This window comes from Syngnathus leptorhynchus, chromosome 15 (genome assembly GCF_054491065.1).
Source record: "Syngnathus leptorhynchus isolate UIUO chromosome 15, UIUO_Slep, whole genome shotgun sequence".
Lineage (NCBI taxonomy): Eukaryota > Metazoa > Chordata > Actinopteri > Syngnathiformes > Syngnathidae > Syngnathus > Syngnathus leptorhynchus.
In genome coordinates, this window is record NC_141209.1 from 3,438,475 (window position 1) to 3,456,513 (window position 18,039).

Genomic DNA, 18,039 nt, shown 5'->3' on the forward strand with positions numbered 1-18,039 from the left:
GTATTATTGTCAGCAAGTGAGCCACTGAAGCTTTTGGGCCGGACTACTTCAGGAATCAGTGTTTTAGTGTGTAATTAAGCGATGTCAAGATGGCTACCGAGAGAAATAAAAAATGAAAAAGATCATTAAAAAAAAAAAAAAAGGCTTATGATCTACATAAAGAAAACAAGCGCACAGGCGAAATGATCTGTTCTCAGCTTCCACCTGACCTTGAAAATACACTTACAAACATACACGTGCCCACGCGGGGGTCATGGGGCAAAGAAAGCCCCTGTGTGAGGTCACAGAGCACAGCGAGAGGATAAAGGATTTGAGGGATGTGATATGACTAATATGAGGGCTTTTGCGCGCCTTCGGGGGGTGGCGGTGGTGAGGCGCGACGGGGAGGGTGGGGGGGACTGAGCGTTACAGCCAGGGGTGACTGACACTGCTGATCTGTATCACACATCAGAGCGCATCACACACACATGGAGTATGGAATCACACGTGCTATGTGGAGAGAAACGTTGGACTCCGGGAAAATCCACAATAAGACAGCACGGAGGGGAATTCAAAGGAATGGACTAAATCTTGAAGCAATTTAAAATAAAGTGCAACGTCACTCGGAGACCCTCCCGTTAAAATAAACCGGGCAATATTAATCAATGTAAAAGGCAGTTCAAACCTTTCAGTTTCTTGATCGCCCTCTTGATGAAAAATATACGGGGAAAAAAATGGTAAGAGAAAATGATACTTGAAAAAAAAAGACAAAAATCGGGTAATCTGGTTTTTTTTCTATTTGAGAAAACTGAATTTATAAAAATAATGTAAAAATATCATACCTCAATAAAGTTTTTTTTCCCCGAGAATAAATAATAATAAATGTAAAGCTGTGGTATGAAAACATTTATAAATCAAGTAAATGAAAACGCCTCAATACAGGCCTGGAAGAGAAACAAGGGTCTCTTTTCCTTCTGCCTCTTTCTCTTCCCCCAAAACAAGATTGTTCAAAGACAAGCACTTGACGGGATGGGATGGCCGGTTGTTCCGATTCACGTGGATCGGGTTACACGGTTCAAAGGCACGCTGCCATGCACGGCCAGCGGTGAGAGGAGAGGCCGAGGATAGGGCCACATTGTCCCGCTGTCATTAGCGCTGCTGCCAGCAGATGGATGGCTCGTCACCCCCCCCCACCCCTCGCTATTATGATTGGGATTCTTCTTCCTCTCTACTCTGTCAACAAAAGGTTCTGAAGAATATGATCTCTTCCTTTGATTCTTTTCAATGGATCCAAACATGCAAGTGCGGAAGATCCACTTCGAGGTATGGTCCATAGATGGCACTGTTGGCTCACGCAGACAAAACAAAAAGACAAAAAAAGAGGAAGGGCGGGAAGAATGCTCTGCACTCAAACTCATCAACTCCAGAAGAAATTTTTCATCTTTTGCATGGTGTCATTTGTCAAATATAATCTTGTAACTTCTAATTAATTTGTGAATCTTTCAAAACATCACACTTTATGAACAGCTCACTTTTCACAGACAAAACTTCTTATCCACTCAACAGCTTGTCATTAAAAGGAGTGATTTTTTTTTAAACTTCTCAACTTTACCGCCTGTGTTGAACATAACAAAAAAGACTGATTTGGCCTAATGACACGTGTTTGTAAACCATCCAATTTACACCGCCGGACCAAAATCCTCAGACGTTCAAGATCACAGTTCTGTTTGGCTGACTTCACTCGGCGAGCGGGAGGAAGCCTGTTGTTTATGATCGCGGGTCTGCCGATGACGGCGTGAGGGCTAAACGAGGGGATCACTGGAGGTCTGGGAGCCCACAAGGGACTGCAACCACCGTGATCTATGGCCTGTGTGACTGAGGGGGTCAGCGCTGAGAAGCCTTGGAAATTGGGAAATTAGCAGCCTTTGGCAATTATAGAGGCCTGAACACAGGGGAGGGGAAAATACCACATACCAGAAACATGTGTACAATGCTGTCAGAAAAAAGAGGACAGTAGGAGTTCATCCGGGGCCCCTCTGGGAACAATCTACACTAATGTATACCTGCAGAGGTCATTATTCAACTTTATTTATACAGCACTTTCACCGTAGTATCTGTGACTTTGAATGTGTGGAGCTTTAAAAGAAAGAATAGGAATAGCTTGGCTTCAACTCCTAACTTTGTGTATAAAACATAAACCTTTAATTAGCCAATACGGCGTTTTGAGAGTGACGTACCAAGTACGACAGATTGAGAGCAACGACATGACTTTGTCATCTGCCGTGCAGTTTAGCAGCACTTTACAACATGTGCAAAAAGTACCGCGGCCGTTGAGCGGGCCAGATGGAATCAGACAAGTAAGGCCCCTCTGAGACGGCACTAATGGGCTACTAAGTGAATAAGAATCCAAAGAAGAGGACTTGTAAAACATCTCAGCGGCGTGACATGTGTCGTGAACCTTATCTGACCGGGGAAGTTTAGTGGCGCCCGGAGAGCTTGGCAAACGCGAAGAGCGGCCAGAGGAGCGAACGTCAGCCAGCTGACATGCTTTGGAACTGGAAGAGTTACGCGAGTTTGGTGTGCTGTGAAACTTTCTGTTTACTGTCAAAATGTTGGCAAATTTTGTTCCATAAAAATACAACCCAGCTACAGCATAAAATGGAGGCTATTTTTTCTACAAATAAAGGCTTCAACCTCGATAGAGCCGAACCGAATCCGAAGTCAAAAAAATCCAGTGTCTACATTCTGGAAACACAGTACAGAGTATGTTTTAAAAAAAAAAAAAAAAAAAAAAAAAAAAAGTTCCAAAACAGTGGAGGACATGAAGTTACCTTGACAAGGCTTAGCAGCTGATAAAGATCCTCCACTTCATCCCCTTCTGTCTCCTGATAGTCTCTGCCAGTATTCAAACTGGAGCCCTGGATAGTGCGTCGGTAAAGGGGCAAGTCCATGGCCTCGGCGTACAGTTCTATGGCCTGGTGGCCCACTGTTTGGTACATGTAACTGTCCAATTCATCTGGGAGGGGTTACGTGAGAAGATCAATACATTGCTTGCACAGAGACAAGGTGTTCCATTTTTTTTTTAAGATAGAAGTTGCTGGACGTAACGTTAAGCGAACCCACATAGAAACCTAGAGATTTTCCTAATGTGTTGCCCCACTTACGCAGCCAAATAAGGCAACAAACATCATGTTTAGACTTCAACACCACTACAAAGCACAACAAGAAATACGAAGCATCCTCACCTTTGTGTGCAGGGCGTAGGTTGGCCAGAGCCACAATGTGATGCCCGGCAGCCACACACTGCATTATGTTGTAACAGCTGTCTTTGCCCCCACTGGAACCATGACATAATAAACATACTATGTAAATACAATATGCGTGTGTTATAATAGCTCACGTTAGTTTATAACAAGTAATGAGTTCTATTGATGGTGCCTAAACACGCTTTGTACTTGAGAAACTTTAAGTACAGTCAAGAGTATTCCGGTAATTCCTCCAGTGACAATAACACAACTGAAATGTAATACATTCTGCTTCTTTCAAAACGACATTTGGTAACATTAAAAAGAGCGGTGAGATAATATTTACCTTATTAAAGCGACTACTTTCATCTTCAGAGTCACTTTGGTTATTAGTTTAAAAGGTAAACACAGTAAGCCGGTGTCGGTATGCTCGAGCGTGTCTGTTTACAAGTAAACGTGACAATATTTCCGGGTTGAAAGGACCCAACTGACATACCGTGGTGCCCAAGAATGTGCCTGATGGAAATACATGAGTAAAGCATTCCACTGCTTCAGCCGACTCGACCTCTCTCTCTCCCTTTCTCTCTTGTCACTGTAACGTGAAATCAATACAACAATTTAAATTTAAAATGACAGTAATATTTCACAACATTCTACCTTTTAATTATTTAGAGCACCAATGCAAACACATATCTAGTCAACATGGCTATAAACCCGTACCGCTTCCCTTCACACTGACTCATCCTCTGCCTCACTTTTCTCCGGGGAGACCCCAAAAGTCCATGCGCTTGTATTTGCACACATAGGTTACGCGTTTCTCCTCAGAGAGAGCGCTTTTTCGCTCAGAGGAAAAGCCTTTGATGCTCTTTTTGCACTCTGTTGTTGTGCCAGAGACGAATAATTGCTGGCGCTTTCGTGTGCGCCGCTCACCTTCTGCCCCTAAGCGGGCCAAAGGCAATGCATTCTGTTTGAGTATACAAAATGGAGAAAGGCACCTCCTCACCCTCGCGCTTTTAACTGCATTCTCGTACTTTTTTTTTTTACTTTCCAACTTGCGAATATGGGGCAAGATCTACATGATGTGCATGAGCAGAATTTGACTGAGAAGTGGAATCCCTTTTAATAACAATAAGTCAATACGGAGTCCCCAAAAGTACAGTTTAGTGCAAGAATGTATTTTCTCAATTGACTCGGGTCTCTTGTGAAGCCTTTCATTATGCGCAGTGTTTATATTGTCTGGTAGGCTCCAAATAAGAACACAAAGTCCCAAAAGTCAGATGTATTTTTGCAGCCACAATGCTCGACAAGTAACAATTTCCTTTTAGCCCTTGGACACCTAAAATTGTGTGCGAAGCCTTTCATGACTTGACTCGAGTAAGCATCGCTCATTTGACATGTGTTTGAATAATGACCTTATTTTGGTGATATACTCTCTTGGGTTTTGGTCGTCCTTCAGTTTTCATTATTTGAGCCGCAATATTGTTGCTACTTTGTCACTTGTATTTCATAAAACAGCACCCCCCTTTCCCCATGTCCTTTATGGCAATTTCAAGGGAAAGCCCCCCTAGGATGCCAGCAAATGTAAAATGTCCCCGCTTATTGTTTTTAATTTATACAGTTTATTACGCAGACAAATAAAGAGGCTCCGATTTTACTTGCGCTAGCATTTTTTTGCTGATGTTTAAAAAAAAAAAAACTGTTTATGTCCGCATTGTTGGTGCAACGGGGATAAAAAAAAAAAAAAGTGTTGATAGATAGCCCGATGGTTGTGAATATGAGACGCATAAATATGAAAGAGCGGCGGCGAGGCGTCAAATGACACCCTAGGCCCTTTTTTTCTTAAAAGAGCCTGTGCATAGGACAGGTGATTTACACACGCCCGCAGCAGCTAATTTCTGTCGCGCAAGGACACAAAAAGTTTTGTAATAAGAAGCCGCGCCTCAAATCACCGCACAATAAATTGAGTGTCACAACAAACAGGCTGGCCAAGGTTGCACTCTCTGGTGGCCTCAATTCAAAAACACACGCATGCACACACACGCACTCGTGTCTTGAAACAAGACACAGGTATCATCATGCTTTCTTTTCTATTTTCATCAATTGAAAAAAATGAGCGGGAAATGATCAAATATGCACATTTATTTAAATTTTTCTTTGGCTTTTACGTAAATACATGTACACTTGAGTTTTTACCGTGGTTAACTTATAAACTTGAGCAAGAATAAGACTGAAAAAAAAAACATAAAGAATGAAGGTTAAAATTTTGCTTCAGTCACTATTTTATGCATTTTTTTTTTTTTATTATAAAGCTGATTTTTTTAAACACATTTGAGGGAATTCTAAGATATTTTTAGCCTTATATTTGATCAATTTTACCTGCCATATAATCTACAGTTGCTAAATGTTTTATAATGATGCTGTTACGCTTCATTTCCACCATTTCCAGTGGGGGGGAAAACTGTTTCAAAATGCAAACAAATAGCCCCGAAAAATAATATGAATGAAGCCGCATGATGTTTAATGACAACCAAATGTTATCTTGGAGTTGTATTACATTTGCCCGGGCGTTGTTAACTCCCCTCATTGACGTTGCCTCCATCAGGGGCTCATTTTGCTCCAGAACCATCAACATAATGATACCTCTTTAGGGCCTAACCGCATCCAAATCAGTTAGTAAACAACCCAAACGGGGGGATCTGTACACATTTTTACACACAATTAACTGTTATCACGAGAGGCTTAAACGGATTAGTAGGCCCATTAATGTCGGAGGCTAATCGCTCCTTGATTGGAAATGTGAGACAATGTGAAATCAAGTCAAAAGGCCTTTTGGATCCAAATGGTCTTCAACAGTGTTTTTGTCTCAGTGCCCCCATGAAGACTTGGCTCCTACGTCGTCTTTCCATTTGGCTTGTAAACCGCTTTCACATACGCGGATGATTAATGTTTCGCCTCAAAAGCCCCCCCCCCCCCCCCCCCCCGGCTTCTTTAGCTAACTATTATTTCACCGTTTAAATCAGAAATTAGATAAGCAACGCAATGCTGAATCAGTCCTTCTTGTATATTTATGATTATATTAAGATAAACCGGACAGATTTGGCTTCCATTTAATCTTGGGGGATACAGTAGTGTATTTCAAATATTGTTCCATTTGCATAATGGAAAATGAAGCAAGCAAACAAAACATTATTACGCCAGCCAAATTAAATTACATGCTACACAATTTTAGGGCTAATTGGCATTTGGGAAAAAGTCCATCCGGCATGAGAAATGTGCAGTCCTTTCCTTTAAATAATAATAATAATGATAATAATAAATATGCTGGTTTATGAAAGTGTGCATCCTAGTTACAAAAATTAAAGATACAAAAAATACATAATGTAAATTAAAAATAATAAGGGTATTATTATCATAATTATGTAAAATCACGTCGTAAGTATCAAATGTTAATTTGGATATTCAGTTCACTGGGTTTCCATATTATCTACCCAAAGGTTTTTCCCTTTACTGTCAAGTGTGCGTGTGGGAAAGACCGCTAGTTCCAAAATTGTGGCCAGTTACTGTATATTGACATGGATTTACAAGGACGGTTTTCATTTTCTCATTGAACTCAATGCAAACAAAACGGAGTAACCAAAATGTCCCCCGAACGCTCTAAAGCGATAATTTCCTTATCCGTTAAAGATGACTTTCCAGGGTCCAGGCCAGGCAAAAATCCTTTCCTACAAATGTAATTTCCTCAAACGCTTGTCCTTGATGTGAAATCTTCTGGCCTCCCTTCCAACATCCCGGACACCCCAAATTACAGGCTCGCTGCTGTGAAGCTGCAGCCAAAAAGGATGTGGTCCGTGAAAGTAGGCCCCCGTCTGGATAATTATCACGCTGCCAACGCAAACTGCACGCACGGCCGTCACCTGAGCCAAAGGCTGATACAGGATCTTACACTAATGGCTCGCAGAGACGCTCGCTTCTGTCATGCAGCCTTTTTTGCCAAGCCGTTTTAAGATACGCACATATCCAACCAGCAAAACCACAAACGTAAAACAATTGCACAAGCCCCCCAGATTAATCCCAAACTATTCGAGCTGGCTCATAATTTTTTTGGTCAAGTGAACAGCTCAAAAGTTGGGGTCATAAAAGAATACTTTTTTCTTTCCAAGATGCAGTCTCATTCTATCAATTTGGGAAGTACATATAACAAAGTGTTGGTAAACGGCTACGCCCTAATTAGTTTGCTCTCCCAACGAAAGCCACCAAATGTATTCCCAATCCAGTATTACTGTAGATCTTGCAATCAGAATATTGGAGCTGACATCAGAGTTTGCCAATTCCCCCAAACACATACACACGCACATACATACACACAGAGCTTCAAAGATCCTCCCGGGCCTGTTATGGCTTTCCCTGGTGATCAAGTGTGACACTCGGCAAACACAAAAGCCTCAACCCTCTCGTGGCTGCGCCTTGCTTTTCTTGGACCGCAAAAGTCCGCCGGCTGCCAAGTTGTCTTGGCAAAAACGAGCTTCCATATCTCTACAGTGTGTGTGTGTATTTGTGGTTTGTTGATGCGTTGAGTGTATCACAAGGCCCCATGTTTGGATTTCCATATTTAAATGATGTCATTTGGATTCAAAGCCACCACCACCACCACCACCAGATAGTTTGATCCATGAACAGATTATTTATATTTCCATTATTTCCAACGGGAGGAACATTTGGAATAGCCTCGAACTTGCCTACAAATATTAGAAAGAAAAACAAAGCGCCATCTCTCGAGTCATGATGCAACTCCCTTTTTCCACATGAATCCATTACCCGCTTCTACGTGTCCTTTCATCTCTCCATCTTCTCATCTGCGGTTTTTTCGTTTCCCTCTTGCGGCGCGACGTCACCTGCGCCAGGTCAGCCAGACCGTCAGAATCGACGCCAGAGCGCTGCGAGCTCAAAAGTCTGCAGTTCGTCTTGTGGTTTTGGAGTCGGGGCGTCTTGCTCTGACTTGGCGTCCAATGTCAACACTTGCTCGGGAAGGGGCTATTCCTTTCGTTTTTAGTCCTTCTACAGCATAATATGTCTTAGCATCAGGCTAAAATTATTTGAAGTAAATAAATGTAAGTGGCATGAAACAAGTTGAAGCCCCTTTTTTAATTCTTCAAATCATAGCTTGTAAACGACATTTTTACAAAAGTTGTAGCCAAGCAAGTCTTAAGTCCTAAAAGTGTTAACTTGAGTCTGACTTGAGACATGTGACTTCAGTTCTTCACCTCTGGTTTGACACTATGTGTTTATCTGAAAGTGGGAAAGAACGGCCAGCCTCTGATGGTTCATTTCTAACGCGGCGACCAACCGTAAATAACGAACAAAATCCAAGGCCTCGTCCTACAGCCACACGGGAGATGACCTCAAGTTTATGACCTGCAACCTGTTGGACCTGAGCGATTGCTTGTCAACCCCCCCCCCCCCCCCCCAGATAGAGTCTCACCATCAGCAGACCCAGCTTCGGCTTTTACGAGAAGGATTTCACGCACTGAGCCCAATACTCCAATACGTACGGGAGCTTGGTGATTAAAGTAAATAAAAATGAAGGGGGGCGGCTCTAAAAGACAGTGATTTAGTGAGCTGTTGTCACAGTTCAGTAAGGAGGCGACCTGCTAGGGTGGTGTGGCCAAAATACATATTGCAGTAATGCAGTTTTCACACAAATGTCATAAGTTTTACGCATACAGATTCATTAATATTCATTTAATTTGATTTATTCTATTATTTTAAAAGATTTTGTATGTTTTATTTATAATAAATGACATTTATTCCTGCTTTAATATTTTTTATAATGGTCACATACAATACTGCTTTTCTAATTATTTATTCAATACAGTATGTTTTGCCATTTCTTTTTTTTAATTTACTTTATTTAACAATTGTCTGTCAAAATAGGACTTCCTCCTATTTCTTAAAATTAACAATTACTGTCCTGATCTCTATTCAATTGGATACACGTGTTGATGGCTACTGTGTGCGATGCGATAGAGTTAACAGACTTACAGTCAGACTGGAAAAATAAAAACAGAGTGGAATGGAACACGGAGACCCTGACCCGCCGCTCACCTTCCCCATCACCTTGTAAAAAATAAAAAAAATAACGACAAGTCCATCATTTCCACCCATACAGGATTCATCTGCTGGCCTCTCATCTGACAGAGTGGCCCGCGATGCCTTCAAGTGCCAGCCAGGCTATAAAAGACACATCCTGATGGGCCCTCCTTCCTCTGTTGTGTTTAATAGCCGTCGCTCGCCGTCTTCTACACCCCGGCCCCCCACCTGACCCTCGAGAACTCCGCACCACCCGCCCTTAGTCTCAGACCCTTGGCTCACCCCTCGCGTTCAAGGTTCAGGGTTAGGGCAGGAGACTTGTCAGCCGATTGGATCGCTGCCCAGAAGAACTGAGACGGAAAAGACCCTAAAGACCCCGCGACGTCTTGAGAGTGTTTATAACATCTTAAATTCGGAGAGAGCAGACATTTACTGTATGTGAAAAGCAGATTAGGAGGAAAAAAAGTATTATCTGTCCAAAAAGTTGGTGCTGCTGTTTTGGTTTGCAACAAGGTTTGAATTCAGGATAATGCACACAACACTGTGGGAGTGAACACATGTCAGTTTCCATGTAACATTTGGTAGATTTGTCTACTTAGAAAGTATTTCCACGCTCGCATAGCATTATTTAAGAGCCTGGGCTCTGCCGCTTCCTGTTTCAGGACAAAGCGAGCGCCAACATCTCTGCACTTGACTCATATTTTTAGCCTGCTCGCCTGTGAATCTCTTGACAATTTATGTTCGCGGTCCTTCGGTTTCCTGTTGAAACTAAAAAGCTCGGCGTGTAATCACACAGTGGGCCGACACAATAGATTTCTATCAGGGATGGGAAAACCTACAGCCCAATAAAACAAAAGTGAACTTTGCTTCATTTACTGTAAAATTCTAATTTTGAAAGAAAAAAAAAATAAAAAATGCTCACGTAAATGTAAATCTGCCATATTGCACCCGATGATGTCAGCGCAAAACACTTACAATAATTGCCTTGATTAATATTCAAAGCCAAGCTTTCATCAATTGGTCTTGAGTGACGCATGGAAAACGGCCAACGTGGGCGCACGCCATTTTCCGCCGTTCTAAATTACGAGGGCATAAAACAACAGGGATCCTTTTGACAGTAACGGCGTAAGCGATGGAATGGCGTCATGAGAAGCGTCTGCGGGGTCACTTCTCTCATTTGAAGTACGTGGACAGTGTTTACCTACGTTCATCCTGTCTGCGCCGGTCGGCCGACCCGTCGTCGGCTCGGATCTGAGGACAGGTTTCCTTCTGGCAAGCTGGCTAATTGTTTAGAAGGAAGACGGTGAAACACAATCTATAAACAGCCCGGTTGTACGGGGTGCCAGAGGGCCTGGGACAGTGGCTGACCTGTCATATTACTACACGGGCAGTATTTAAAGAAAACCATCTGCACAAACACAGAGTCGCAAAACATGGCGCCGTTGAGGAAACAGATCAACCTTAGAACAATTTGTGTCATATTTTCAACTTATTCAAAGCCTCAAACCGAGCTCGTCTGCTCTGGGCACACGGAGAGGATATTAAGACAAATTGATCGGAGTCAATTGAGCTTCTATTATTAACCTCCTATGGTTCACTGTCAATTATCTGTCCCATTAACTCTGCAATACTGTATGCAATATGTATTTAACATTATCTGCTATCCGGCGCGGCTGAAGCTAATCTCCGATCGTTGGGTGGTGACGTTGGTTGGGGAAAAAAAAAAAAAAAAAGGTCCGGAAATGATGGCTGTTAATGTCAATTTATTTTAATTAGATTGAATGAAGTGGTTAAGGTCATTTATACTTCTGTTACCGAGCTCTTTTAAGATTTATAGAAATAATAAGGAGCACTTATGGACCATAAATTCACCTACATTGGCTCGATGCTCTTAAAGCCGGGGCATGAATATGGTTTTCTTTTTTTTTTTTTTGGCAATGATGACCATATTAAAGATAATATTACTGTCCACTTCAGAGATGGTTGTGAATTTCTTATATCTATTAGAAAGTTGTGAATGAATGTGAGAGGAAAAGATGACTGCGTCTTATAATTGCCATGAAGGAAACCCGAAATGAAAATTAGTTGACAAAATAGCAACATGCTACGATAATGGTACAATGTGAAAACGTCCATTCCTAAATAAAACACGAGTGTCTTAATGCAGAATGTGGACATCCTCTCTTTGTCAAATGTCTATTGCCAGACTTTTTTTTTTTTGCTAATGGCGCTTCATAAGGAGATTTATGATCCAGACATGGGACAATCACAGTAGGGGGGCAAAGACTCGCCCTGGGGATGATTTACACTTTGTAAGAAAGGCTTTTTTGAAATTAAGCTCTGATTAGAAAGTGCACACAGTCTGACCCGCTAGTGGTGCAAACAATGTCACATCCATTTTTGCGGCTGGCCTCATTACACAGTCTCGGCCTCTCTGACTGACACGTCGTTATTTGTCCACTCGCACGTCTCCGCCATTAACGTGTAATAAATTAGCGGCAAAAGATGTGTGTCATGACGGAGCTCGGGAGGGAAATGCTTGACGTGCTTTCGTTTAGTTCGGGCGTTTATTTGTACGCCCTCTAGAGGGCAAAACGGGACAGCGCAGATATTTATTATTGTAAACGACAAAAACCCGAGAACCTTTTCACTTTGGTGCGTTTACATTATGACCTAGTTAATAACGCCTTTTGGTCATCAAGCAACATGTGTTGGGCCTCAAACGCTATCAAGGCAAATCTAGAATCAATTTCCTGCACTGACACTAAATGTCCACAAAGCCTGCCTACATCCCCCTAATGTCTTCCTCTTCTGCTTGGAGATGGCGTACGTTTAATGGGAGCCTCCATCTGCCCGTGCCGCCCCCGCATTAGAGCTCCACGGCGTGGGCCCCCGGCGCTTTCCATTTTCTGAGAGTGTGATTATTGAGGGGCTGATTACAATGTCTGCAACCGGGAAGTGCTACGTTGGCTGACAGCTGGGCAATCTCAGCGCAAGACACAGCGGCTGAAGACTTAATGACGCTTGAAACTCGGACGCTCTTTGCAAGTACGATCCAGCTGCTTTTGTCACCAGTTGGACTGATGTCTGGGAAGGTGTGGAATCTGTTGGACTGGAGAATCGGTAACAGACACAAGGTTGGGGAGTTGGTACTTAAGTTTGGGACACAGAGATACCCGGGGTGTTTTCGGATTCTTTTGTTTTTTAGGATTAGAATGAACAAGGGAAAATGAATGAAGAGGTCAGCTGGTCACTGAGAGGAAGACACCTCTTAGTGTTTGACAAACACCTGAAATGCCCCCATGTTCTTTCCTCCAGAAGTGCCTGTGGTGGTCTCCAATTGCCTGCTTGTTTTTGAGGGGTACTCATCGCCTCATCCCTGCCTTGAGGCAAAACTTCATCCCCATCTCGGCTGTTTTATTTCCCCCCCCTCTTCTTCTACCGTCTCATCAACCGCTGTCTGCTCGATACACGCTCTCGGCACGTCTTTTTCTTCTCTCCCCCTGCTTCCCCTCAGGGCAGCAGGTTTGCCGAGGAGTCTATCGCGGCGATCAGAGCGTGGCAACCTGTATTCTGGACAGGCGGGCCACATGGGGGCACACCTTGCCCGAGGATAGGTCCGCTCACGCTGAGGGTGAGGGAAGTGCCAGGGCGGGTGAAGGCCAGGCTGCTTGGATGCCTGAGTGAGGAGCGGAGAGGCGGAGGCTGGGGGGGGGGGGGGGGGGGGGGCAGGATGTTCGGACGGCAGAGCCTGAAGGGGAGGCCCAGGGAGGCAAATGAGGTGGTGCGAGCGTTTGGGGGTGGGGGGGTTGAGATGGTGGAGCCAGAAGGGGTCAAGGGTTGTGAGGAAGGTCTGCATGGTCCAGCTGAGGCTCTACTGATCCATGCTTGAGTGGAGCTGACAGGTGAGAGTGCAGCATCGTCACTAAGGTGGAGATGATGTGGACAGGGGGGAGAGCAGAAGCCCGAGATGGAAGCCGGATCGAGGAGGGCGAAGGGAGAAACTATCGCAGCCTGCTGCGAAACTAGAGCTCAGCTCAACTGGAGTGTGCAGTGTCACTAAAAGCATTTAAAAGTCAAGCAGTCTCGCCGCCGTGTAGCTTTTCATTCACGGCTCCACCTAGTGTGACAAGCAGCTATGTGGTCGTTCGCTGAGCTCCCGGGAAATAGGACTTTCTGTCACTTCAGCTACGGATCACACGCCGAGCTAGTGGCTTCCGTAGTTTGCCTGCAATTGCGTTTGCGACAAAGTGCGTGGTGGAAATGCTCCATCTGCTCGGCCGCCTGAATTTCCATGTCCATGCCGACCCGATTCCATCACCTACGCCGGCGTCGGAGGGGGAAGGAATGGCTTGTGGTGGTGCGGAGGGGGAGGTCGGGGGACTATACACAAAAAGTCACCCTGAATCTGCCAGCTGATTAATCAAGGGCGATTTGGCGGCAAGCGCAGCCTACCCGCTCCTTCCTGGCTAGTCCGTGTGTATTTATTCAGAGTAACCCGTGGCCAGTCATGCCTGACCTCAAACCATCAGGAGCAGCCACAGTTGCGCCCAAGCATAAACAAAAAAAATGCGTAATGAAGGTAAGAGGACAGAGTGCGCAGGAGGGAGTAAGAAATGAGGGGGATGGGACCTCGTGGTCTTTCTTTCGTCTCAGATAGAGATCTTGAACTTCACAGCAGAGTGCACGGGTCCAGACACCGAGACCCGAATAGCTGCCTGCGCGCTGGTGTTTACTTCTCGCTTGACATGGGAAGGGAAGTCATTGACCTATGTCAGAGCAGTCAGGGTTCATCCATCTTCCAGGCTGAAGGTATGTTTTGTTGGGATTTGAGTAGCCGGCGGGAGACAGGTAGGGGGGGACCTTTTTGCTAGCATGAAAGAGAATCGGAACACCGGGCCCTGAGACTCCATCAGGGAAATGACTGGTCCAGGTTGGTCCTGTCATGAATGACCTGGAACCTCTTCCAGTGGACTTGGGCAAAGACAGGATACCATGGACTGGTTTCTCGGCAATGTGGGCGCAAATTTCCTCCCATAAACTTGAAGTGAGAATTTGAGTTTGACACAGAAGTGCACAGAGTTCTGATATTTGGGTTGGGATGGACAGAATCTCAGCCAATCACAGGGAAGATGTGGTTCAACTCCCTGACTGGGACTTCACTCCTTTAGTCGAATGTCTTGGGTTGCTGTAGTTTCCAAAGCAATCAAGTTCACACTAAACTGACGCAAAGCAACAAGCTTGATCCATTTCATCATCTTGCTATGATGGAAAGCCGGGCAACTCCAAAGAAAGAGAAATATTGATTGAACATGAAGGTTAGCCGTAAGTCTGCCATGGTCAAGTCTCGACGGGTCCTGTCTGATACCGAGAGATTTGTCTGTTGTCTTTTGGAGAAAGAGAGAAAAAATAAACAAAATAAAAAAATATAAAAACACAGTGGATCCATCCATCTGTCTGTCCATCCGTCTGTCTGTCGTATCAAGCCACAGCCCAACGGGAGGCAATTAAATCCTTGCATGTTTTTTTACGTGTCGTCAATTTCTGGCTAGAGTCCCCAAAGTTATTCAAAAGGCAGAAGTCCTCCGTGACAAGGGCAGGTAGCAGGTGTCCTCGTGTTTGGTAAGTAAACTTCACTGCGCGGACTGACACTCTCAGGCGAGCGTGTGCCCAGCCGCCACCTGGCGCTGGCATCCAAGAGGAGAACAGGACAGGCGAGCAGCACAGTGCATCCCAGCACAGCTTGTTGGGTTCTGACCCGCCACACAAGTCTCCTACCCTTGCACCTCCGTTTCTTTCCCTTCCTCCAAGTATCAAGAAGCCGCTTGTCTTCTGTAGTGGCAAACAGGTGATGGGTAGACAACGGGAAGGGCAGGAGGGGAAGTAATACGACGGTAAACAAGTACGTCCTGCATCTGTCTGGCGACGTATGCGACGCCGTCTGCAAGGCCTGACGTCGAACAGCTGTTTGTGTTATCAGTCGCTTTTTTTATCTAGATCATATAAATCAGGTTCCATTGTACATGCGTAGTATATAGTATTTTAAAAAAAATGATAAATATAAATTTACCTTTGTATATAAATAAATAACATTAAAATAAATTTTAAATTTTAAATTCTGATAATATATACAAACATGAATCTGGTCTTATATTTAGAATAAGCTCTGGTAGCTACAATCTGTCTTCAATACCAGAATGCATTATTAATGCAGAAATATTCCAATATTTCTAGGCAGGCATACAATTGGGCAACCTTGAGCTTTCACCATGGCTGGGTGACAGCTCCCCCGCAAACCTGCCCCCTCCTTCCCCAAGTGCAGGTTGTCAGTGTCAGGACGCAAAGTAAAGCGGGACACATGTGGCTCCATGAGGGAAGGGGGGGGGGCTCCAAAGTCACTCATAGACTTCCTGTCATGGCTAAGTAGACAGGTGCTTACTGTTAACACTTCACTAATATCTGCATGCATATTTATGAATCACCCACCCTCTTCCTTCATAATGCTCGTTAATGTCACAGATGCCAAATATGGCCTTTAAATAAAACCAAATCCGCATAAAAACAGCTTTTAAACTTTCTGACCTGCTTTAAATATGTCGCTTCTCGACTGTGTCTTTGATCAAGGCTTTTTTTTTTTGGGTTGTTATTCGTAGATGCAAATGCAAATTGTAAAATCCACCACCAAGCTATCCCTGCATCTCAACACACACAAGTGCGATTTAGATGTCCAAGTGCTCCTGCCATGGCAAACTTTGGCCAATTGGGGATAGAAAGAAAAATGTGCAGCTGGCTTGGCAGTCTCCCGAGGATTTGCGCAGTGATTGCGGCCTAATTCCGACTCCCGTTCCGTAACCGCGCGGCTCTAAATTCCCATGAAAACTTGGCCTCAGATTGTCATAGTTAAGAGAAAACTGTATAAAGAGAGTTCCAAGATCAGAACATTCCCATCCGATTTAAAAGCGGGCTCATTTACGGGCATTGTGCGTATATTACAGAACACATGGTGGAAGAAATATGATTCTTTGAGATGGAATCAAAATATAAGATTTGGACTCAATCAAAAATGTCTTTTCTTTGGTCCAAAGTATCCGTTTTGTACCTTTATTAGCCGCCCCATTACGAACGGTTCCCGCCGCTTTAACGAGGCCCCCCGTGATCTCCGCGAGTGGCGGCCGCGTGTCACTGCCCTCCCGGGGGAGCCCGGCTAATTACCGGCATCTTCTGTTCCTCGCTCAACGTGGCGATAATCACGCCGCCGCCAACATCTGCTTCGAGAGCCCTAGTGACTTGAGCCTGTCACGCCGCGACTTGCCGTTGTCAGGCTTGAACTTTGACCCCGCCGGCGGGCTCATTTGTTTATAGTGAGAGAAGGGAAAGGGTGACGTGACACGGCAATGTAACGATTGTTCGGCTTTTGAATATGGATGCGAAGGTTGAAGCGGGGCTCAAACTGCTTCGGGCTTGTTTGAACTGGAATTTTTGATTCTTGGTTTAGGATGTGACAGTTCTTGAGATTATAGTTTGAAAGCAAACTCAAAAGTATTTTAGAGCAGAACCATGCAATAAAAAAAAAAAAAAAAAAAGAAAACTACAAAACATTTAAGCTTTGAAAACTCTGCCATCAACATGTCGCTGCTGTGCCGAGAACGTCTTTAAGTGCAGCATTGGCGGGCTAGCGTGTGACAGGTATGTTTTGGTCTCAGTTGACAGTGCGTGATGCTGAGTGCCCCCGCCGAGCTCTTAAAAGCACAATAGCGGACCTAAAGTGTCAGAGCGCATAAATGTCGACGGTGAGAGCCACAAAAAAAAAAAAAAAAAACTTTGACAGCACCAAAATGGTTTCTTGTGCTTTTCCATGTACTGGAAATGACCACGTTCGGGTCTTGAGTGGCGCTTGATGACTGACGGAAGAAGAGTTTGGTGAAGCACTTAAATATTGGCAGCCATCAGGTGAAAATGAATTTCATCTCAAGCCCGTTCAGGTCAACGCTATCGACCACGTGTAACCTCGACGCATTTAAAGGGCAAGCGTGACCGAATTAACATAGCGTGTTACTTGATTAGTGAGCGGCCGCTGCGGTGCTAGCTGTATCAATTCCACTGTTACCTCTCCTCAAATCTAATCCCGCGTTGTCATATCCTGCCGGTGGGCAGCGTCTAAACTTATTTGTCAACGTTTAGTCGAGGCTAATCAGGATCAATCCGTATGAGCGTTTGCCCTTGATCCGGCCCGGGTGGCAGGGATCAATAGGGAAATTGATCAATAAGTGATATCGAATGCGTTCGGGGAGGTCAGCCGGGCTCGGCTAATCGGTTTAGGTCGCCCGCAGGCAGGGAAATGGCGGCTAAGTGAAGATTAAGTAGCGGTGAGGCCTGCGGGGAGCGAGCATGTCAGGAAAGATCTATCGAAGAGCAAAACTGAATGATAGATTGTTTTTGAGTTGATGGATGAAGTCTTCAGTAATTATGATTAATTTGTAAAATATGACAAGTTGCTAAAATGTAGTTTAAAGCAGTCTGTAGTAAATAAATAATTGTATTGAATATATATAAAAATTTAAAAAATATATGCATAAAATAAAATCAATTTAATATATTACACAGTATATTAATATATACACACACACGAACACACATTCATGTATATATTTTCACACCTGACCACGTCTGGTACCTGCAGCCCCGCCCAGCGCAGAACAACCACCGCTCGCCTGCTCGGACACGGGGG

The 18,039-nt window shown here is 44.2% G+C and overlaps 1 protein-coding gene across 10 annotated transcripts in view; it reads right to left on the reverse strand.

The window, feature by feature from the left end:
- dph6 (diphthamine biosynthesis 6) overlaps window positions 1-18,039 on the reverse strand; it is a 136,214-nt gene that overhangs the window by 33,049 nt on the left and 85,126 nt on the right. For 8 of the 10 annotated variants that reach the window (XR_015068373.1, XM_085932735.1, XM_085932734.1 and 5 more), the window contains 3 exons: window positions 3,721-3,816; window positions 3,225-3,316; window positions 2,811-2,995 (listed from right to left, as the gene is read on the reverse strand). Coding sequence is in view for 9 of the 10 variants with exons in the window: in XM_085932735.1 (XP_085788861.1) it covers window positions 2,811-2,995; window positions 3,225-3,316; window positions 3,721-3,755 (312 nt within the window). In the remaining variant the exon portion in view is untranslated. The other 2 variants (XM_085932738.1, XM_085932739.1) reach the window with 2 other exon arrangements.